At 36.6% G+C, this 25,000-nt stretch overlaps 1 protein-coding gene across 1 annotated transcript in view; it reads right to left on the bottom strand.

Annotated features, from left to right (window-relative positions):
- The window catches only part of MCMDC2 (minichromosome maintenance domain containing 2), a 38,840-nt gene extending 21,805 nt beyond the window's left edge, over nt 1-17,035 (bottom strand). Inside the window, exons 1-8 of the mRNA XM_059042604.2 lie at nt 16,911-17,035; nt 16,774-16,833; nt 14,591-14,786; nt 13,858-13,980; nt 13,634-13,738; nt 9,254-9,379; nt 7,041-7,278; nt 831-1,036 (exon numbers count right to left, since the gene is read on the bottom strand). Of these exons, the coding sequence (XP_058898587.2) occupies nt 831-1,036; nt 7,041-7,278; nt 9,254-9,379; nt 13,634-13,738; nt 13,858-13,980; nt 14,591-14,687 (895 nt within the window). The 5' untranslated portion in view covers nt 14,688-14,786; nt 16,774-16,833; nt 16,911-17,035. The remainder of the gene's footprint in view (nt 1-830; nt 1,037-7,040; nt 7,279-9,253; nt 9,380-13,633; nt 13,739-13,857; nt 13,981-14,590; nt 14,787-16,773; nt 16,834-16,910) is intronic.
- Nucleotides 17,036-25,000: the final 7,965 nt, after the last annotated feature.

Raw genomic sequence — 25,000 nt, 5'->3', positions numbered from 1 at the left:
AAGGCCCTAACTTCTCTTGGCCTGATAATTATCTGTCCATATCCTTGTTAGTTATAAATCTGGCCCAAGCAGCATTATCCTAATACTAAAACCAGACAAAAGATATTATAAGAAAACTACAGACCAATATCTCTTGTGAATATACAGGCATAAATCCTCAACAAAATAGTAGCAAATCAAGTCCAACAATGTATAAAAAGAATTATACACCACAGACAGGTAGGGTTTATGTTAGGTATGCAAAGCTGGTTCAACATTTGAAAATCAATTAATGTAATCCATAATATCAACAGGCTACAGAAGAAAAATCACATTATCATATCAGTAGGTGTAGAAAAAGCATTTGATAAAATTCAGCACCAATTCATTATTAAAAAACTCTTAGTAGATTAAGAATAGAGGGGAATTCCTTCAACTTGCAGGAGAACTTCTACAAAAAAACTGCAGCTAACATCATACTCAATGGTGAGAAACGGGAAACGTTCCTATTAAGATCAGGAGCAAGACAAGATCAGGATATTCCTTCTCACCACTGTTTTTCAATATCATATTGGAAGTCCTAGCTAATGCAATAAGACAAGAAAAGGAAATAAATCTGGCCTAATACAAACTCATGTATTAGCACAACTGAGAGCAAAGCCTAAAACAATGCATTTGCACATTAAAGTCCTCTGTTTTTATTTATAGAGGTAAAGTGAGAAATGTCATTTAATATAATTTCTCTATTCCTAAAACGTGTACAATACAATCTTAATTGTTAAGTAACCCCTTGACACTGATGAGACTATAAGTTAAACAGGTGAAAATTAATTTGAAAAAATACTGTTTACCTGATTGAAGCTGTTCAAGTTTATCTTTTTTGTGTGAAGCCAAGTCTCCTATAAAGCAGATACCACCTTTAGCTAGCAAAGCACTGCCACCTTGAATGCTAACTGCTCCAGTTCCATACTTATTCCTGGATAGAGTAGGAAAAATTTCAGTAGAGACTGGATGACGTATACCACGGGGCACAAGGTTTATACTAAAATTCAAAAGCCTAAGGGAAAAAATAAATTATTCATTACTATTATTTAATATTTGATTTTCAGAAGTCATAATGTATAATAGCTATACAATTAGATTTAATTTGATTCAATGTCTATTGAGCACTAGTGTTATGGATAAAAACATATATGTAGGACTTCCCTAGTGGTGCAGTGGTTAAGGATCCACCTGCCAATGCAGGAAACACAGGTTCGAGTCCTGGTCCAGGAGGATCCCACATGCCGTGAAGCAACTAAGCCCATGTGCCACAACTACTGATCCTGTGCTCTAGAGTCTGTGAGCCACAAGTACTGAGCCCGCATGCTACAACTACTGAAGCCCACACACCTAGAGCCTGTGCTCTGCAACAAGAGAAGCCACCGCAATGAGAAGCCTGCACACCACAACGAAGAGTAGCCCTCGCTGCAGCTAGAGAAAGCCCACATGCAGCAACAAAGTTTCAATGCAGCAAAAAATAAGTTAATTAATTTTTTTTAAAAAAAGAATTTGTCTTTTCTATGTATTGTCTCAGGTTATTAACAATATATATATATGAGATTTGGTCCTTAACCTGGAAAGCTCACAGCCTAGAGAGATGTAAACAAAAAACTAAAACACGATGTGATAAGTACTAAAATAATGTCATGAGGACATCCATAAAAGATCATTATTTCCTCCTGGATGGAAGTCAGAGAAAGCTATAGAGAAATGACATGTGAATGGGGATTTCCTTTTTTTATGAATTGCTTTCTTTCGTTTATTCAAAATTTTTGCATTTAGGCTTGCCAATAGTTCATCAGGACTACCCCTGCTACCTATGTATCAAGATAACTCTTGATACAACCTTTTGCTTTCTAATCTCTTTGCCAATTGCCTCAACCTCTTCATTTCTCAAATTTAAATTATAAGAAAGGAATATGATTATCTTAGCTTTTAAATCCTTGCCACAGAAATCATAGCTTGCTGGTGCAATCTACTATGATGAGCAGAGATACGGTACAAAGAGGGTGAAGCAGTATCTCTTAAATGTGGATAGGTAGATGCTATAAAATGTCTAGTGTATGTGTCATTCCAAAGAATTTAGATGCTAATTTGAAGATATATAAAATGGGTGAGTAAGATTTAGAAAGAAAATTTGCAAGCCTATAGAGCAGTGGTTCTCAACCCTAGGTCACATTAAAATCACCTGGGGAACAAACAGGCACATGAAAAGATGGTCAAATCACTACTCATCGGGGGAATGCAAATCAAAACCATGATGAGATATCACATCACACTTGTCAGAATGGCTGTTATCAAAAAGATAAAAAAACAACCCAAGCGTTGGCAAGAATGTGGAGAAAAGGGACTCCTTATGCACTGTTGGTGGGAATGTAAATTATTGCAGCCACTGTGGAAAACAGTAAGGAGGTTCCTCAAAAAACTAAAAATAGAGTTACCATATGATCCAGCAATCCCAATTCTGGGTATTAATCCAAAGAAAACAAAAACACTAATTAGAAAAGATATATGCTCCCCTATGTTCATTGCAGCATTATTTACAATAGTCAAGATACAGAAACAAGCTAAGTGTCTATGAATAGATGAATTGATAAAGAAGATGTGGTATATATATAATGGAATATTATTCAGCAATAAAAAGTATGAAATCTTGACATTTGTGACAACATGGATGGGCCTAGAGGGTATTATGCTAAGTAAAGTAAGTCAGATAGAGAAAGATAATTATTATATGATTTCACTTATATGTGGAATCTAAAAAAAAAAAAAGAACAAACAAAACAAGACAGAATAGATATAGAAAACAAACATGTTGCCAGAGGGGAGGGGGATTGGGAAAGTGAAATAAGTAAAAGGGATTAAGAGGTACCAACTTCTAGTTATAAAATAAATGTCACGAGGATATAAGGTACAGCATAGAGAATATGGTCAATAATATTGTAATAACTTTGTATGGTGACAGATGGTAACTAGACTTATTGTGGTGACCATTTGAAATGTATATAAATATTGAATCACTATGATGTATACGAACATGATATTGCATGTCAATTATACTTTAACAAAAAAAAATTGCCTGGGGTTTTAAAAAAATTCTAGTGCCAAGCCCCACCCCAAACGATGTAAATTAGAATCTCTAGGGGCTTCCCTGGTGGCGCAGTGGTTGAGAGTCCGCCTGCCGATGCGGGGGACGCGGGTTCGTGCCCCGGTCCGGGAGGATCCCACATGCCGCGGAGCGGCTGGGCCCGTGAGCCATGGCCGCTGAGCCTGCGTGTCCGGAGCCTGTGCTCTGCAATGGGAGGGGCCACAACAGTGAGAGGCCCGCGTACTGCAAAAAAAAAAAAAAAAAAAAAGAATCTCTAGGGGTGGGCTTCCCTGGTGGCACAGTGGTTGAGAGTCCGCCTGCTGATGCAGGGGACACGGGTTTGTGCCCTGGTCCGGGAAGATCCCACATGCCTTGGAGCTGCTAGGCCCGTGAGCCATGGCCACTGAGCCTGCGCGTCTAGAGCCCGTGCTCCGCAACAGGAGAGGCCACAACAGTGAGAGGCCCGTGTACCACAGAAAAAAAAGAATCTCTAGGGGTGAGCCACAGTCATAAATTTTTTAAAAATATTATCACAGATTATTCTAACACGCAGTCAGTCTGAGAACCTAGTTATATAGAACAACGGGCCTCAAACTTGGCTAATCATTGGAATCAGCTGAGGTATTTTTTGAACTACTGATACAAGGTCACAGAGTAAAAGATCCAAATACAAAACTCAATTGTATCTCTATATACTCACAGCAAATATTTGAAAAATAAAATTCATAAAACACTACCATTTTTAATAGCATCAAAAATACCAAATACTTAGACATCAACTTAAATTATGTGTATGACCTTTATAAAACTTTGCTGAAAGAAATTAAGATTTAAATAAATGAAGATATATACCATATTCACAGATTGGAAGACTCAATATTGTTAAGATGTAAATTCTTCCCAAATTGATTTATAAGTTAAATGCAGTTCCATCAAAATCCTTAAAGGCTATTTTGGGGTGATGGGGATGGAGTTTGGTATTAACATATAGATTCTAAACTTTATAAGAAAATGTAAACGACCTACAATAGTGCAAACAAATCTTAAAAATGAAGAATAAAGTTGCACTACCTGATTCAAAACTTAATATAGAGCTACGATAATCAAGAATGTGAGGCATAATTATAGACATAAAGGCCAAAATAACAGAAAAGAACATTTAAATAGATATATACCCAGTTCAATTTTACACCTAAAATTGTTTATAACCAGTTTATAACCACTGTTTATAACCAGTTCAACTAATTTTCAACATTGGTAGCAAAGCAATTCAATGGGGAAAGGAAAGTCTTTTAAACAAATGGTATGGAAAAATTAGATAAATGCATAGGAAAAATATTAATCTTGGCTGCTACCTTGTATCACATACAAAAATTGACTTGTAATAGAAAACAGACCTAATGTAAAAACAAATACTTCTAGAAGAAAACATAAAAGAATATCTTCATGATCTTGAGGTAGACAAAGATTTCTTAAATGGAACCCAGAAAACACTAAACGTAAAAGAAAATAATAACCTAAACTAAAAGGTCTGCTCATCAAAGGTATCTTTAAGAAAAAAAAACCTCAAGCTTTAGACTGGGAGAAAAATTTCATGATACATATGTGATAATGGATGTGCATCTGGAAGAGCCCCATTTAAAAGTGAGCAAAGGACTTGACACTTCAGAAAAGGAGATACATTAGTAGCTAATAAGCACATGAAAAAGAGCTTGAACCAGTAGTCATCGGGGAAATGCAACTTAGAACCATAATGAGGCACCATTTCACATGCACTAGAATGGCTAAATTGAGAAAGACTGACCACACTGGATGTTGGTGAGGATAGAAACAACTGGAACCTTAACTCATTGTTAGGAATGTAAAATTGTACAACCACTTTAAAAAACTGTTTGGCAGTTTCTTATAAAGTTATATAAACCTACCTTATGACACAATAATTCCACTCCTAGGTATTTATTCAAGATAATGAAAACCTAAATCTACAAAAAGACTTGTACAAGAGATGTTTATAGCAGCCTTACTTATATAGTCAAAACATGCAAAACCCAGGGCTTCCCTGGTGGCACAGTGGTTAAGAATCCTCCTGCCAATGCAGGGGACATGGGTTCAAGCCCTGGTCCAGGAAGATCCCACATGCCTTGGAGCAACTAAGCCCGTGTGCCACAACTACTGAGCCTGCAAGCCACAACTACTGAGCCCACGGGCACAACTACTGGAGCCCATGCTCTGCAACAAGAGGCCACCACAATGAGAAGCATGCACCCCGCAACTAAGAGTAGCCCCCACTCGCTGCAACTAGAGAGCCCACGCACAGCAATGAAGATCCAAAACTCAGCCAAAAAACCCCCACAAATCCATTCATTGATTTATTCATGAAATAGCAATTGATCATCTTCTGTGTGCCATGTCCTGTCCTAGGACTTTGCTTTAATAATTTTTTAAAAAAACCATGCAAAACCCAAATGTCCATCACTAGGAGAACAGATAAACAAATTCTGGTATATTCATATAATGGAACATTACTCATCAATAAAAACAGTGAACTTCTGATACACACAACAGGGCTAATCTCAAAAACATGTAAAGCAAAAGAGGCTAGACCCAAAAGAGTGTGCACTGTATGATCTTAGTTATGCGAAGGTCAAGAACAGGAAGATTAACCTATGGTGACAGAAATCACCCATGGAGATAGGAACTAATTGTAAGAGAGAATGAAGGACCTTTCCAAGGTAAAGGAAAATGGAAATGTTCCATATCTTATTGAGGTGATGGCTATAGGAATGTATGCATATGTCAAGACTTATCGAATTGTATACCTAAGATCTGATTACTTCACTTTATTTATGTAAATTTTACCTAAAAAACAAAACAAAACACCAAATCTCTCATACAGCCCCAAATACCACAGGAAAAGGTTAATGACAATCAGAAAGAGAGACAAAGACTTTAATTTACAAGAGGTATCACAAATCAGTAAGAAATAAACAATTTAAAAAATGGACAATGGTCAAGGAATTCATAGAAAAATAATAAAAAGTGTTTAACAAATTCTAAATGATGCTAAAACTTCTAGTTAAAGAAATGCAAATTAAAATAAAATACTACTTTCCATCCATCAAATAGCAAAATTTTAAAGTTTGATAATACCCAGTGTTGGTGAGGCTGTTAGGAAACAAATATTCTCATACTCATTAGTGTAAGATTAAATTGGTGCAATCTGTAGCAGTTAGCACTATATTTACATTGTGATTTAATTTTAATTTTAGCAAAACATCATCTGTCCAATTAAGTTAGAGCTAATTTGAATTTTATTTTTTTAATTTAAAATTCATTCTATAAATTTGTTTTTGCTTTATACTTGCATACATGATTTTAATATATGAAGCTTATTCCTAGCTTTTTGAACATTTAAGTAACTTTTTAAAAAGGGTACTTGCTAGTGGGGAGCCCCAATATGCTGAGTAGAGGCTTACTCCAAGGTTAGAGTGACACCCCCAAAACATTCATTTTGGCACTTTTAACAGCCTTATTTGGGCGCAGTGAATCAATATTATTGCATGGAATCTTGAAGAAAAAGAAGAAAACAGCTTATTAGCTCTAGCGGGGAGATTATTTTGAAGTGAAAACAAAGTACAAAAGCAGAACACTGATCTAGGGAATGGGGGAAAAGGAAGCCTGCAAAGGAACCATTTATTTAAAAAGGTCTAAGTGGGGAAACAAGTTGAAACTTTGAGTGGTTAGATTCTCAAAATGTTGAAAGCAAATATCCCATTTCTCAATTCATGTTTTAAAAAGTTTTGAACTTCATTGATAAGTTTATTTAAATATTTATACTGCTCAGATAAATTCCAAATAGTTGTCTTGTAATAATGCGCATGGAAAAGATGTATGCAAATCTGTGACCAATTCATAATGTCATATATTTTACCTGTCTACGAGTAGAATATCACTTGTTATAATTAAAAGATCCAGGAAATCTTCCAGTTCCTTGTTACGGTCACTTGTCTGTACTAGACTCATCAACAAACAGAGCTTGAGCAAATTGTAAGTCCCAGGAGGAACAATTTGTGATGCAAAGATATTGGCAAGTATTGCTGTAAACTTCCAGTACGAGCTGGAAGTCAAAGAGAGGAGACACCTGAAATTGTCGCTAATTCCTGAAGGAACTGAAAGTAAATATTACATATATGTTAATAAGAGTTTTTTAAAACAAGAAAATGATATAGATATCTAATTCCATTTATCTAAAATATTATCAAATTACAGTTCTTTTAATGATGCCACATTCAAATTATTACAATGACATTAAATTATGATTGGAGGTCACTCTGGTCTCTCATGTCTATCCCAAGGAATGCAGTAAGAAGAAGCAGTCACTCTTTGTGCCCACATAGACTGGCTGTGGGTTGCAAGCAAATCTCTCATTTTTTTCCTTTTAAGACCTATGTGAGCAAAGCCAGATCATGGGGCTCTTGTACTGCAGTGTTTGCTTCTACATATCTATGTTTGAAATATTATCACCTTTAGTGAGGTCTAAAAAGCAGAATGGGAAATATTTGATTATTGCTGTTAAAAGGAGAGATTTATACTCTACTACTTCAACATATACTGTAACATTCTAGACCATCTCCACTACCTTATTCTGTCCAACTCCTGAAAGAGATGAGTGATTTAATCCAGTTGGTCAGTTTGGGAGAAACAGCTACGCACATGTAACCCAGTCCCCTTCTCCTTCCTCTTGGGCTGTCATCACAGGGCAATGATTTCTTCTACTCATCGATGCCCATGGACTAAGGGAGGCATACATTAGTGTAGCTCTTGCCACATTTGGGTGGTTAAATCTGCCTAATTCTGGAGTTCAGCAGGAGAAAGCACACTTCACCTACATATATGTCATGTTCTGCCACCAAATCAGTAAATCTTAAAGCACTTCACAGCAGAAAATATTTTAAATATCTTTAAAATGCCTATTGTTCATTACTAGTTTCTTTCTTCAATATTTTTATTCTTTTAAGAAGTTTTTCTCAGGAATTCCCTGGTGGTCCAGTGGTTAGGACTCTGTGCTTCCAATGCAGGGGGCATGGGCCCGATCCAGGTCGGGGAACTAAGATCCCCACAAACCACACATCACAGCCAATAAATAAATAAATAAAGCTTTCTTTTCAAAATAAGCAGAGGTATCTAGAATCCATTGCATTTCAATTCAACTTGGACCTCTGTTATTGCAGATGGTTATCTAGGGAATAGAAAAAAAAATCTAACTTCATTATTTAAGATTTAACTAGCCTGTCCTATATTTAGATATTTGTGTGCCAAGTTAAGAGTAGGTCTGCTCTCCACTTTTGTTTACTTAATTCTTAATTAGGTTGCAAGGAAATTATCAGTAATAAGGGTGATATTTTGGCCCCCAACTGCCTTTCTCTTTTGTCTTATTTCTCAATTGGTTCAAAACTCAGCTGAGGAAAAGGATGCCATTTTATTGGGATCTTTTTCTCAGACCACAACAGTTACTTAGCTAGAAAACAAAGGGCTGGATAGAAAAACCTTTAAACTAACCTCTAACTCTTGGCATCTTAAAACATTTTTCTTGTTGGTAATTATTTTTTTAAAAACTCTAAATAAGGTTTAGCCAAAAGAAAGGAGTCCTTCCTGTGGGCAAGGTTTCACATTATCTTGCTTTATTTCCTTTGCAGCATTTATTATCTGAAATTGTCTTATTAATTAGTTTACAGATTTACTGACTGTCTATCATATGATTGAAGAGTAGGAACCCTGGGCTTCCCTGGTGGCGCAGTGGTTGAGAATCCGCCTGCCAATGCAGGGGACACGGGTTCGTGCCCTGGTCCGGGAAGATCCCACATGCCGCGGAGCAGCTGGGCCCGTGAGCCATGGCCACTGAGCCTGTGCGTCTGGAGCCTGTGCTCCACAACGGGAGAGGCCACAACAGTGAGAGGCCCGCCTGGCACCAAAAAAAAAAAAAAAAAAAAAGAGTAGGAACCCTGACTGTCCTCATCATTACTGTAACCCGTAACCCTAGTGCTTTGAAGAGTGCCCAGCACATAGGCAACCAATACTTATTTCCTGAACAAATGGATTTAAATTTAAATATTTGTTAATATATGATACTAACATTTTTCTTACCTTTTGGATTGAAAAAAGTGATACTATTTGCCTCTATACAGAGAGCAGTTTGTGATGTTTTCACACAGGTTGGAATTCCAATAATCTTATACTCATTTCCTATATTCATTTCATTCACTAATTCATCTAAAATTGTTAAACACAAAAGAAAATAACTATTTACTAAACGAAACTTTTACATGATCATATGGTTCAAAGATCTAAAACCAGTAACAATTTAGTAGTTTAATTAGTTGCTAAGTATTTACTTTTGTTTAGTATAATACACATATTGAGTGGCACTAATATCAATACTGTCAAAGTGACTATACTACCCAAGGCAATCTACATATTCAATGCAATCCCTATAAAATTACCAGTGGCATTTTTCACAGAACTAGAACAAAAAATCTTAAAATTTGTATGGAGACACAGAAGACCCCAAATAGCCAAAGCAATCTTGAGAAAGAAAAGCAGAGCTGGGGGAATCAGGCTCCCTGATTTCAGACTATATTGCAAAGCTCTAGTCATCAAAACAGTATGGTACTGGCACAAAAATAGAAATATAGATCAATGGAATAGGATAGAAAGCCCAGAAATAAACCCATGCACCTATGGTCAATTAATCTATGACAAAGGAGATAAGACTATACAATGGAGGAAAGACAGTCTCTTCAGTAAATGATGCTGGGAAAACTGGACAGCTACATACACATAAATGAAATTAGAACATTCTTTAACACCATACATAAAAATAAACTCAGAACGGACTAAAGACCTAAATATGAGACTGGACACTATAAAACTCTTAGAGGAGAACAAAGGCAGAACACTCTCTGGCATAAATCACAGCAATATCTTTTTTGATCCATCTCCCAGAGTAATGGAAATAAAAACAAAAATAAACAAATGGGACTTAATTAAACTCAAAAGCTTTTGCACAGCAAAGGAAACCATAAACAAAATGAAAAGACAACCCACAGAATGGGAGAAAATATTTGCAAATGATGTGACTGACAAGGGATTAGTCTCCAAAATTTACAAACAGCTCATGCAGCTTAATGTCATCAAAACAAACAAGTCAATCAAAAAATGTACAGACATTTCTTCAAAGAAGACATACAGATGGCCAAGAAGCACATGAAAAGATGTTCAACACTGCTAATTATTAGAGAAATGCAAATCAAAACTACAATGAGATACCACCTCACACCAGTCTGAGTGCCTATCATCAAAAAAATCCACAAACAACAAATGCTGGAGAGGGTGTGGAGAAGGGAACCCTCCTACACTGCTGGTGGGAATGTAAATTGATACAACCACTATGGAGAACAGTATGGAGCTTCCCTAAAAAACTAATAATAGGACTACCATATGATCCTGCAATCCCACTCCTGGGCATATATCTAGAGAGAAACATGGTCCAAAAGGATGCATGCACTCCAATGTTCATTGCAGCACTGTTTACAATAGCCAAGACAGGGAAGCAACCTAAATGTCCATCAACAGAGGAATGGATGAAGAAGATGTGGTACATATATACAATGGAATATTACTCAGCCATTAAAAAGAGTAAAATAATGTCATTTGCAACAACATGGATGGACCTAGAGATTGTCATACTGAATGAAGTAAGTCTGACAGAGAAAGAGAACTATCGTATGATATTGCTTATATGTGGAATCTAAAAAGAAATGATACTAATGAATTTATTTACAGAACAGAAACAGACTCACAGACTTAGAGAATGAACTTATGGCTACCAGGGGGGAAGTGGGGGGAGAAGGGATAGTTAGGGAGTGTGGGATTGACATGTACAGACTGCTATATTTAAAATGGATAACCAACAAGGACCTACTGTATAACACAGGGAACTCTGCTTAATATTATGTAACAACCTAAACGGGAAAAGAATTTGAAAAGAATAGATACATTTGTATGTATAGCAGAATCACTTTGCTGTACACCTGCAACTATCACAACATTGTTAATCAACTATACTCCAATATAAAATAAAAAATTAAAAAAAATAAAACCAGCAACAATTTAGTAGTTCAGTTAGTTGCTAAGTAGTTACTTTTGTTTAGTATACTATGCATATTGAGTGGCATTAATAATGTAAATTGAGAAAATTTTATTGCTGATAAATTTTGATATTTATAGGTGATGATAAACTAACTTCAAGAAGCATGTGACATAGCAACTAGATACTCTCCTATAATAGTCAAAAGGCAAAACAAGATCATTGTGTTTAAAATGAAACATCTTTCCATTAAATGACAAGAGATGTTAATAAAAATGACCTTATAAATAATAATTTTATTTGGGAAGAAAATCATTTTTAAAAGTATTATTCACAGTCTATAATATAGGCAAGTCACTTTAATACACATTATCTAATTGTAAAGTTTAAGACAGATATTGTTATCCCCATTTTATATATGAAGAAACTGAGAGGTTAAGTGATTTGCACCAGGCTAAGTAGTTAAGTAGCAGAACTGAAATTCCCATCTGGGTCTGCTCATGTCTAAAGTCTACCCAGCACAGGGAACTCTACTTAATGCACTGTGGTGACCTAAATGGGAAGGAAATCCAAAAAAGAGGGGATACATGTATATGTATAGCTGATTCATTTTGCTGTACAGTAGAAACTAACACAACATTGTAAAGCAACTATGCTCCAATAAAAATTAATTTTAAAAAAAGGAAAACAAATACCGTCAATGAAAATTTACCCATTTGTAATACAAATAAACTCTTTTGAATCAAAATAAATAAAGTCTACCCGAAAGACCCTGTACTAGGTTCCTCTCTCACCTCTACAGACGGAGCAAAACTTTTGCACAAGTTCAAAATTTATTCTAAAAAACATACACTAAAAATCTTGATCCTCCATTATACAGTTAGAACTTGGATGGCTGTAAAACTGTGAAAGAAAGGCTTACAAGGAGGAGCAAGGATTAACTTCCCTCTGTGATTAAACACTGATCTCCATTTTTTTCCTCCTCTCTGTTTCTCTCTCTCTTTTAGATCTGGAGAGCATATTGATATACCCTGTAGACTAGATGGGAAGAATCAGCCCCAAGATTTGAGAAAATAAAAACCCCGAACCAAATAAACAAACATTCCCCCTGCCCCACCCCCCAAAAAAACCCTGAAGGATACAGTATGAATTACAAGGAGAAAATTAAAGCAAATCATTTTTCAACTGTTCCTTGGAATCTTACAGTTTGGTGGATGTGTCCTGAAGTCAAGAAAGGGTCAAGAGGAAGGCTAGGAGGCTGGGAAGGCTGGGTATCTCTCCTGAAAACCCCCAAAGGCCTGCGTTTATTAATTTAACTTTTAAAAATGTACTTGGGTTCTATTAAGAGTTTATTTGAAGAAAGGGTTTTCTACTAAAATATAAGTTGGATAGTCAATTATATCTCTATATTGTAATGTATGGTTTGTATATAATAGAATTAAGTAGTTAAAATCATCAACTTTGAAGCTAGAATGCCTGAGTTTGAATCATGGCTGTGCCATATACTAGCTGTGTAACCTTGCAAAAGTTACTTAACTTCTCTGTGTGTCCATTTCCACATTGTAAAATGGAGATAACAATAGAACCTACTTGAAAGAGTTGCTGTGATTAAATGAGTTAATATATGTAAAAGTGCCTGGCACATAGTAATTGATATTAAAAATTACCTATCTGGGCTTACATGCCTGCCTTGTCCTTGCCAGGCTATGGTGAAAAGACTTCTTGTTTGAGTCTCTGCTTTCTAACCCTTGAGTTTCCTACACATGGTTGACATTCAAGATCTCTCTTTATGAAAAGTTTAATTCTTCCAGTTTTAGCCCAAGAAAAGAGATTGAACCCCATCCTCATTTTCACAGTTCTGGCTTCTCAACAATGACTCACTCTTCCCTGAGTGATTGATACTGATCATGATTTCCTCCTTTATGACAGAATCTGTCTACTCACAGGTCTTTACACATGCAGTTCTCAACAGTTAATCATATGTCGATGCTCATTCATTTATTTAACAAATATTTATTGAGTTTTTACTATGTGCAGTAAAAAACCTAAATCCCTACCCTCCTGAAGCTTATATTTTAAAACAATAACTCCAATATTTATATAAGACATATACATACAATAATGGAAGATTATTACTGTAAATAATTGTGACCCTGAGACTTAGCATAGTGCTTGAGACATAGCAGGTGCTAATATCTTAAGTGAATGTTGTATGACTGAGTGAATAATTACTACATTAGCTAAATATGACTCTGGAAAATACTCAAGAAAGAGAAGACCTATTATTTTCAAGCTTTTGAAGTACCATTTATAATATATAAGCATAAACAAGTCAATTATATAGTTTATATATTTTAGTGCAAACAGAACTTACTTACCTCTGAGGAAGATTGTGAGAGATTGAAACCTAAACGGCTGGTTATTAGAATATCCTTGAAAAGCATGAAGTGCCTTTGTGGTAATTATTTCAACTATCTGTTTATCTTAAGGCAAAGAGTAAAAAAGAATCAGTTATTAGAATATATATTCAATTTAATTTCCACATTAAAATATCAGACATTATTTTAAAAACTGTAATTGTAAAATATAAATGCATTTTTACCACCAAGTACTCTAAATTTTCTGTCTTCTTGAAGTGAAGATGAACATAGATTACACAAAAAGTCATTTCTTACTGTTGCAGACTCTGTAGCACCCGGTACATGCACTCTTATATACTGAAATCCTGAAAAAAACAGAGTTAAGCTAAATTTGCCTTCAGATTTAGCTTTCCATTTTCAATCCTTTAAAATGAATCTAATTCAACATACAATTAAATCAGTTTTGCATGTGGGTTCATAGCAGTTCAATTAACATTTATTGCATGGCTATTTCTTGCCAGGCACTGGTGATATGGATACTTAAGCGCACAATTTCAATAGTGGCAATAAGAAACAGATAATTTCAGTCTGCAGTATTCATATACAAAGTGTTCAGAGAGAAGAGAGGAGAGGCATCGAACCCAATAAGAGGCGGGGATGAATGGAAAGGATGTCCTGGAAGTTAAGCCAAAGGGTTGAGAGAGGACATTACATGGAGAGGGAACAGGATGAACAGTCATGAAACAGCGTGTGAGAAAAACAAGTACTTCAGCAACACAAGAGCATCTGTTAAATTATAGGGGAGAGGTGTGGAAGAAAGAACAAATTTCAAGATTATGCAAAGTAGACTTGTAAACATTAGGAGACACCTAATTTTACTCCATTCTTTCTATGCTGTGAATGTTTTTTAACTAATTGTAAACATGATTTAAGATTAAACAATAAATTGTTTTGGTTTTACATTTTAATATTTACCTTTTGAAAGAGGGCATGCTTCATCTGAACAAAGAAATCTTGCACCTTGTGTATACTTGGTGACAGTTGTCATTGCAATCACAATTCCTTGCATCATATAAAATCTTTGAGATGTATAATCAAGCGGAAACTCACAAAGATCAAGACTATAACTTGGCAGAGGAGGTAAATGTGTTAACTTCAGCAGTATATTAATCTAATAAGAACACAAAAATAGTATTAATAAAAATTGCAGATCCAGCTGGACTTGCATTACAATATAGTAAGTATATTTGTAGGTTAAATCAAAGATAATTTGTTAGTAGTATTAGGAAACAATCTTTTGAGCATTAAGAGAAAAGTGATTTAAATATAAAATTAAAGATACAAAATCCTGGGGCTTCCCTGGTGGCGCAGTGGTTGAGAGTCCGCCTGCCAATGCAGGGGATGCGGGTTCGTGCCCCGGTCCGGGAGGATCCGACATGCAGCGGAGCGGCTGGGCCCGTAGGCCATGGCCGCTGAGCCTGTGCGTCCGGAGCCTGTGCCCCGCTTATGATCTGACATCTTAATTGAAAATATCATTATCAATTCATTTTTCTTTAAAAATACACATTTTCTCGCTATATTCACTGAAAAGACTTATTTATAAAACAATGACAACTCAATAGCAACATACACTTCTAGTGCCCAGATCTCTAAATATAATTTCTCACGAAAAGGAACCAGAGCTCCTTAGGGGAAATGGCTGATTCCATGGGGTAGAACATACACCAGATGGACCTCCTTGTGCATCTCCTTGTGACAGAAAGCAGGGGGGCTTAAAAACTAATGAAATGTGTCAAGAGGACATAAGAACAAACTTTAAGGAGCTCCCAATGACCAAAGTTAGATAATATAGGCATCAAAAAGAATGACAAAGATTCATTGAAACCTATCAGATATATTTAAAAATTCATGTAATTCCTTATAATTTAAAAAAGGAAAAACAAACAAAAAATATTGGTCATCATTGGAGGCTGCTATATTTCAACTCATCACTCTAAAAATTTATAAATGGAAAGAATCAAACATTTCTTCTGCTTTTCCTGTACAAATTGTATTGTAGGGTAACCAAATAGTTGATGAGAGGAAAAACCTCTCTTACAGGATAGTTTCAGCTAATAAATATAGAAAGTTTGCTAAAATTAGGAAAATCACAATTTTGAAACTCCTAATGAAATAATGGAATATAGGCAGTGACTATCAAGAGCTGCAAAAACCATTAGGTGACAGTTGATGGGAGACTGTATATTGGAGGGATCAGACTGACATCATCTGTACCCACTGATCAACTGTGGCATTGCTAAAAGTGGGATAACAAATAGGATAGTTCTCCTAACGTAGGGCAGTATGAAACACATGACACTGATATAGTCTCATCAAAATAAGTTGAATTTGAATCTAAGCAAGTCTTTAGCTCCAACTTTTTTTTCCAGAAATTTGCTGTCTAGGGGTATAAGTTAAATACTACAAGAACATAATCAGACAAGTCCAGATGAGACATTTTACAGGACAATTAATTAGTTTCTTCAGAAATTCAATGGCATAAAAAGGGAGGGAGAGGAAATGGCTCTAGATTAAAAGAGACTTAGAGAGATGTAAGAGCCAGTTATAATGTGTGTACCTTGCTTTAGTCCTGACTTGAACACATCAACTGTGAGACAGTCTTGAGACCCCGATTGGGTAAATTTCAATATGGACTGGATATTAGATGATACCAAGGAATTATTAATTTTTTTTGTAAATGGTAATAATGGCATTGTGGTTATATAACAAAAATGTCCGCAATTTTTAGAGGTTGATACATACCGAAGTACATAGGGGTGCAATACAGAATGTATTTTAAAGATTTGCTTTAAAACATTTCAGAAAACAAGTGACGATGCCAATATGGCAAAGTATTGCAAACTATTAAATCTGCGTGATAGATATATGGAGGTTCACTGTATTAGTCTCTTCATTTGGGGGTATGTTTGAAATGTTTTATTATAAAAATGTTTAATGTTATAAGTGATAAAACAGGAAGTAAAGATGTGTATGTAAGATAATCAAACTCTGAAAATATGTTTAAACAAAAATATATATGAATATAAAAATATCTATTTACAAGGTATCTTGAAAGTATTGTACCTTAGTTTTCTTTGTTAAATTTAACTAAAACTTACTTGAGCTTCAGTCTGTAATTGTCCAATTAATGAGAGAGTCTTAACAGCAATAAAACAGACCTGTGATTTCAAACAAAAAAACAAAGAAGTTAGCAAAAATTCCATGTGGCATAAAATTATTTCTTTCTTTAACTTACTGATTGAAAAACTTGAGCAGCTTTTAAAGGCTGGTGTAAAATATGATTTCCAAGTTCAGCATCCAACTCAATAATATCAGAGGGATTTATTAAAATACTGAATCGATAGACAGCATAACTTTGTTTTGAATCTGTAAAAATACACAAATATAAAAATGAGGACAGTGATACGTAGGACTTTAAAGTTTCTAAAATAAAGTCAACTTTGCTGAACATACCACTGTAGGATTTGCAATTGTCTATGAACTTTTGGAGGCCTCCACTTCTGTCAAGATAGATAAGGGCTGCCTCTTTCATTTTTAGATTTGACATTTTCTCCTAGTTAATGACTCTTCTCTTTTACTGAGTGATTAAACCACATTTGCTGGTGAAGACTACAGAGAGTGAAATTCATAGAACAGACAAGAACACCTAGAAATAAAATAAAAGTTACATTTAAGGATCTATAATAAAACTATTTGAACTATTAAATGTAAAATTGAGAGTGAAATAAAATGAGGTAAAATTTCCAACTTAAAACATTCCTGGGAGTTCCCTGGTGTCCTAGTGGTTACGATTCCGGGCTTTCACTGCCATGGCCTGGGTTCAATCCCTGGTCTGGGAACTGAGATCTGGTAAGCTGTGCAGTGCAGAAAAAAAAAAATCCTACTCAAAGGGAAACAAAACTAGTTTCTCTTGCCAAATGATATTTTTATCAACACTAGGTTATGAGAGTCTCCATAAGATTTCAAATTTAAGAACAGGAGTCTCAAATGTCTCTTTACAGAGTAGGTATACCAAAAAATGCTTGTTGAAACTAATATTGGATAATGAGGTCCCCTTGCAGGCATTGTTTAAAAAAATGAAAGTGGTAAAAGCTGTTTCACAAATTCAATATAAGTAACAAAGTATAGCTAGCCTAACGAGTCTGAAAACCTGGATCTAGATCCAGCATTTGCTAATTGCTACGGGTAAATCACCCAACCTCTCTTGGTTCATCTGTAGGAAATTAAGGGGTTGTATTAGATGATAAGGCCTCTTCTGGCTTTAAATTTTCTATCAGTGACCAACATAAAACATTAAACCATAGTAATGAGAGTGGAATACATAAAATTCATTTAAAGACAGCAAACACCAATATGAAACAATATATGCCAAACATTGTATTCAGGTCTAGGGATAAAATGATTAAGACTGAATCCTGCCTTCAATGGCTGCCAATTTAGAGAAGTCAGAAATAATGACTATCACGTTTATGCATTATCGAGTATTTATTGGGCATTTACTATTTATTGGATATCAGAATGTCCTAGGCACTGGGCATACAAAGATCAGTAAAAGATGGTCCCTACTGTTCAGAGAGTACAGTGAGGGGAAAATAGATATATAAAAAATTATAATTCTGTACAATTTATGTGCTATTAAAGAAATATTAATGTACTAGAGAGCAAAGAAGGAACAACATAAACGAAATAGCTAACAAAATTTGGGGTCATCCTCGTGTAGGGGTCATAATATTTTCTATTGTTTTAGGACATTTTGATCTAATACAGTGGGGACATAGACATGAAGTGATAAATTCTACTTTAAAGGTGACATTTGATAGGTAAGATGTCACTAATTGAAGGAGAGGGGAAGAGAGGAAGAGAAAGTTTTCCAAGGATAGCGGTAATACACCTTTCCCCTAATTTTCAGACCTACACTGTTGAATCCATAGCCCTGCTCCTTGGAGTTCAGGTCACTTTCCAAAGAAAAGTAATCGAGACTGTCCTTCTCCCTATTATATGGCGGGGGGTGGAGGGACGCACGGCGGGAGGGAGTGAGGAGAGAAACTTCGCAGTTCATTTCTCTGTGGCCCTAAGTTCAACGATCTTAAAGTGTGTGCTGTGTTCAGAACGTTACATCTGTGCTTCATGAGAACATAAGGTTTCAGGGGCCGAATGAAGGGAGGCTGCTAAAAAGGAAATGGCTGGGTGGAGCTCAACCAGATTGAAAGATTTTGAAGTCCACGATAATTATACAGACAAAGGGAAACCATCAAAGTTTTTAAAAAGTGAGTAATATGGTCAGATTTTTATTTTGTAAATCAGTACTTGCCGCCAGTGCGGAAAGTGGGTTGGCATAGAGGAAGAAGCGTCAATAATCAGTCTCGCAAGTATCGAAAATAGTTCTGGGAGATGGATGCCCCAATCAAGGGCATTAGAGGTGAAATGGAATGGAGGGGATGGATTCCAGACATTTTTTTTTTTTAAGATTTCACCCTGGGCATGGTATCCGGTCTATGAGGGTGGGTGGATGATGCCGCTCTAATGGAAATATGGAAGCCAGGAGAAGAGGAGGGAAATAATAAGGTAAAGCTCCTTTGAAATATGCTGACTCTGACGGGCTCCTGGGACATCCAGATAGACAGAAGCACTAGGGCGACATAAACCAGGGCCTGGCGTTCAGGAACTTAAAAAAGGCTAGAGAGAACGCTGCTCTGGGCATCACCTGGGTAAAGCGGGCGTCGTCCTCGGAGGGGATGCATTTCCAAGGTATGGGAAAGTAGAGGAAAAGACATGGACGCCTTTGGAAAAGCACCCAATAAGCGAACAGGGATAAAATTCTACAGGTCTTCCCACAGCCTAAAGAACCCAAGTGTTGGTTCCCTTGAAACAGACGCGGGGCGTGTCTTCTCTGAGGGCCGCGGAAGCAGGAAACCACCTCACAACCAAAGTGGATGGAAAGCGAATCTGGCCTCACACCCTGGGCTACAGGGCCTGTCCCACCCTCAGAAGCAACCTCCAGCACTGCGGACCCCAGCCCAGCAGTGTGTGACCCGCCCCCCGCGACTCTTGCACCCACCGAGCTTCGCCCGTCGCGCGCCACCTCAAGCCCGAGCCCGGGAACCAGCAGGCCCACGCCCGCATGCGCGCACCTCCCGGCCGTTGGCGGCGCGGAGCCTGCCGGGACCGCCCCTTCCGGTCACCAAGGCAACTACCCTGACACGCCCTCCACCCTCTTTTAATAGAGTCGCTCGTGCTTCCTCCCTGAGGGGCAAAGGACAGAGCGAAAGATAGAGACCCTCGGTTTTCGTTGTTATCGCAGGCCAAGGGTGTCCCTGTTTGTTTAAAAAACTTACTAAAAACTCTCCCGGTGGGAATGCAAAACGGTGGAGACAATTTGGAATACTTTCCCTGATAAAGAACCAGAGTTCTTCATATGACCCAACAATTAATTGCATGTCACATATTACATATTATACATAGATAATATGAGAGGGAATATAAAACATACGTTGACACAAGAACTTATATGTGAATTTTTATAGTATTGATGTTTATAGTATTATAATAGCCAAAAAGTGGAAACAACTGATAAATGGGTAAATAAAATGTGGTATATCCATACAATGTAATGTTATTGGGCCATAAAAAGGAATGAGGTCCTAATAATGTGCTACAACATGGATGACCCTTGGAAATACTATGCAAAGCAAAAGATTTAGCTAGATAGGAAAGGCCAAATATTGTGTGATTCCGCTTATGTGCAATGTCCCAAATAGACAAACCTGAGAGAGAAAATAATAAATTAGTGGTTGCCTGGGGCTTAAGGGGTGGAGAGTGACTGCTATTGGGTATGGGTTTTTTGCTTTTTGTTTTAAATTGTGGTAATATACATAAAACTTAGCACTTTAGGTTAAGAATCCACCTGCCAATGCAGGGGACATGAGTTCGACCCCTGGTCTGGGAAGATCCCACATGCCATGGAGCAGCTAGGCCCGAGGGCCAAAACTACTGAGTCTGCTCTCTAGAGCCTGCAAGCCACAACTACTGAGCCTGCGTGCCTAGAGCCCATGCTCCGCAACAAGAGAAGCCGCGCCCACGCACCGCAACGAAGAGTAGCCCCCACTTGACCCAACTAGAGAAAGCCTGCATACAGCAATGAAGACCCAACGCAGCCAAAAATAAATAAATAAATACAAGAAAAAATAATTTAAAAAAAACTTACCTCTTTAACGATTTTTAAGTGTACAGTTCAGCGAAGTTAAGTACATTCACATTGTGAAACCTCACCACGATCCACCTCCAGAACTTTTTCATCTTCCCAAATGCAAACTCGGTCCCGTTAAACAGTAACTCCCCATTTCCCGACTCCCCACTCTCCCACCTCCCCCGACAACCAGCATACTATGTTCTGTCTCTATGGATTTGACTACTCTAGGTACCTCATGGAAGTGGCATCATATAGTACTTGTCCTTTGTGACTGGCTTATTTCACTTGACAAAAGGTTTTCAAGGTTCATCCATGTCATAGCACGTCAGAACTTCCTCTTAAAGGCTGAATAATATTCCATTTTATGTATATACCACATTTTGTTAATCCACCCACACAGGGTTTCTTTTCAAGGTGATGAAAACGTTCAAAATTGATTGTGGTGATAGTTGCACAACTCTGAAGAAACCAAAAGCCAGTGGATTTGACACTTCAAATGGGTTAATTCTAAGGTATGTGAATTAAATATCAATAAAGCTGTTAGCAAAACACCAAAACTTGTGCTGAGTCTTCCCCTGTATTACTTGGTACAGTTATGCATGGGGGTGGGGCAACGGGAGGTGGAAGGCTGGACCACATGCCATGGAAAAGTAATTGAAGCCACCCCTTCAGTATTTAACAGGGTTGACAAAACACCACAGAATTTGTTTCTCTGGGGGGAATATAATCTATATGAGTGACGAGGTGAGGAAAATATTTTGCTGAACTAGAAATCAATTTGCGACAGCAAAGGGCTGTTAAAACTGTCTTGTACTACAATTCTGTCGTCATGAACACTATTGATATTTTAGATGAGAAGAACTAGGCTATGGTCAGCTGATGGATCTTGTGTTTTATGGTAGAATCAGTTCTTCAAAAAGGTATTCATATATAGTTTAAAGTTTTGCAGGGGAACCCGTGTCCCCTGCATTGGCAGGCAGGTTCTTAACCACTGCTCCACAAGGGAAGTCCCGCCAATCTGTTTTTAATAAGGAAAGCAGCCTTTCCAGTCCTCTTTGGAAACCCTGAGGAGTCTTCTCTTTTCTCCCCTACCAGTCAAATAAGCATTGAAATTTTGATTCTAGATATCTATCATTTTCAGAGAGTTTGTAATGTGCAGTAGTGGACTGAATACTTAAAATTTTAAGTGCTTTTCTTATGTCTAACATATTTTAAAGTATTATTAAAAACATAAAAACCTATTAGAAGATTCTACTGGACTTGATTTAAAACTCCATTATTACTTTGGCATGGAAATGAATTGTCATGGTTAACTGATTAACCAAAACTTATTGATACACTGCTGTAAATACTCAGCATTTTATTATTACAGAATATCACTGAACATCACAAATTTTCAGTGGCAGGTTGAGAATTAGAAGCTCCCCAATAGGTTGAAATTTTAAAGTAGATATCCCATGTGTAAAACTAGTAACTTATGCAAGAAGCAACATTTATTTTTAGGTACACTCATATAGGGCATTTGTTAGGCAGATTCGTAAAGATGAATACTTCATAAGTGATAGGTTCATTTTAATTTTTTAACTTGGGGGTGGTGGTGTGGAAGAGGACTGTTTTATGCCAATCAAAGTCCTTTCCCTTTCCATTCTCATCCCCTCTCCCATTTTTTCTTTTTCAGCAGCTACACAGCACTTGCTCTCAGCTTTTTTCTTTTAATTTTTTTAGAGCAGTTTTTAGGTTCACAGCAAAACTGAGTAAAAGTTACAGAGAGTTCCCTCTGCCTTCCCTTCTTTTTCTAGCTTCCTAAAGTAGAAACTTAGATTATTGATTTTAGATCTTTCTTCCTAATATATGCATTCAATGCTATAAATCTCCCTCTAAGCACTACTTTTTTTTGGCACTACTTTCTTTGTATCCACAAATTTTGATATTTTGATTTTATTTTCATTTAGTTCAAAGCATTTAAAAATTTCTCTTGATATTTCTTCTTTGATCCATGTATTATTTTTAAGTATGTTGTTTAATCTTCATGTATATAACTGGGACTTTCCAGTTATTTTTTGTTATTGATTTCTAGTTTAATTCCATTGTGGTTTTAGAGCAGACATTATATGATTTCTACACTTTTTAATTTGGTAAACTACGTTTTCTATGGCCCAGAATTTGATCTATCTTGGTGAGTGTTCCATGTGAACTTGAGAAGAATGTGTTATCTCCTATTTTTGGATGAAGCAGTCCACAGAAGTCACTTCTATCCAGTTGATTGATGGGTGTTGTTGAGTTCAACTATGTCCTCGCTGATTTTCTGCCTGCTGGATCTGTCCATTTCTGAGAGACAGCTGTTGAAGCACGCCTAATGTAGCTTATATACCCTGTTGTTAGGTGCATACATATTAAGGATTGTTATGTCTTGGAGAATTGACTCCTTTATCATCATGTTTGTTTTATCTGTCTGTGCCAGGTCTTAGTTGCAACATGTGGGATCTTCGTCGTGGCATGCGGGATCTTTGCTGTGGCATGCGGGATCTAGTTCCCTGACCAGGGATTGAACCTGGGCCCCCTGAATTGGGAGTGCAGAGTCTTAACCATTGGACCACCAGGGAAGTCCCTAATGTCCTTCTTCATTCCTGATAACCATCCTTTCTCTGAAGTCTACTGTCTGAAATCAATATAGTTACTCCTCCTTTCTTTTGATTAGTATAAGCATGCTATATATTTTCTCCATCCATTTACTTTTAATCCGTATGTGTCTTTATTTTTAAAGTGGATTTCTTACAGACATGTCGTTGGGGCTTGTTTTTTGATCCACTCTGAAAAATCTGTCTTTTTATTGGTGCATTTAGACCACTTATGTTCAGAGTGATTATTGACATAGTTGGATTAATATCTACCATATTTGTTACTGCTTTCCATTTGTTGCCTTTTTACTCATTCCTATTTTTGTCTTCTCTTCTTTTTCTGCCTTTTGTGATTTTAATTCATTCCATTTTCTCTCCTTTCTTAGCTGTCAGTTAACTTTTCTCCTTTTTAAAATTGATTGTCCTAGACTGTAAATATACATTTACAACTAATCAAGGCCCACTTTCAGACGACACTGCTTCATAGTATAGTGAAGTACCTTAGTGTGAAAACCTTATAATAACAAAATAATCTTATTTCCTCCTCCTCATTCCTTGTATCATGGTCATTTGTTTTACTTATGTAAAAGCATAAGCAAGCATATTTATATGATATATATGTAAGCATACATAATCAAATACATTATTATTTGTTATCTCTTAGATCAATTAAGAATAAGATAAAATAAGTTTTTATGTTACCTTCACATTTCTTTTTGGATTCCTTCTTTCTTTCTTTATGTAGATCTGAGTTTCTGAATTATATTATTTTCCTTCTCTCTAAAGAACTTCTTTTAAACTCTTTTGGAAGGCAGGTCTACTGGCAACAAATTACCTCAATTTTTGTTTGAGGAAGTTTTTATTTCTCCTTCACCAAGTTGGTGGGTTTTTTTTTCTCTCTCTCTCAACACTGTAAGTATTTCAGTCCACTCTCTTCTTGCTTGCACGGTTTCTGAGAAATCAGATGTAATTCACATCTTTGTTTCCTCTGGCCTCTTTCAGGATTTTTTGTCTCTGATTTTCTGTAGTTTGAGAATATATGCCTAGCTATAGTTTTGTTTTGTTGTCTTTGAATTTATCCTGCTTGGTGTTCTCTGAGTTTCCTGGATCTGTGGTTTGGTGTCTGACATTAATTTGCAGAAATTCTGTCATTATCGTTTCAAATATTTCTTCTGTCTTCTCTCTCTCTCCTTCTGGTATTCTCATTACATGTATATTACATCTTTTAGTAGTTGTCCCACAAACTGAGTGTCTTTCTCAGTTTTCCTCTTCTCCCCCCCACCCGCTGCCCCCCAACCACCCTGTATTAGGTGGGTTAGGATGGCTGGAATGAACTGGAGTTGGGTATTTCCTTTCCCCCACCTCAGTTAGGCTCTGATAAAACCCTGCCAGTCAGGTTCTGATTAACTAGTTTCTCCTGAGGGCAGGCCTTGTTAAGAACACAGTGCTCTGGCATATTTGAAAATGGTTCATTTTCCCTCCTCCTGCTGGAAGCACAAAGGAATTTTTCTTTAGTAT

Source organism: Kogia breviceps, chromosome 17 (genome assembly GCF_026419965.1).
Source record: "Kogia breviceps isolate mKogBre1 chromosome 17, mKogBre1 haplotype 1, whole genome shotgun sequence".
Lineage (NCBI taxonomy): Eukaryota > Metazoa > Chordata > Mammalia > Artiodactyla > Physeteridae > Kogia > Kogia breviceps.
This window is presented reverse-complemented; position numbering and strand designations above follow the sequence as displayed.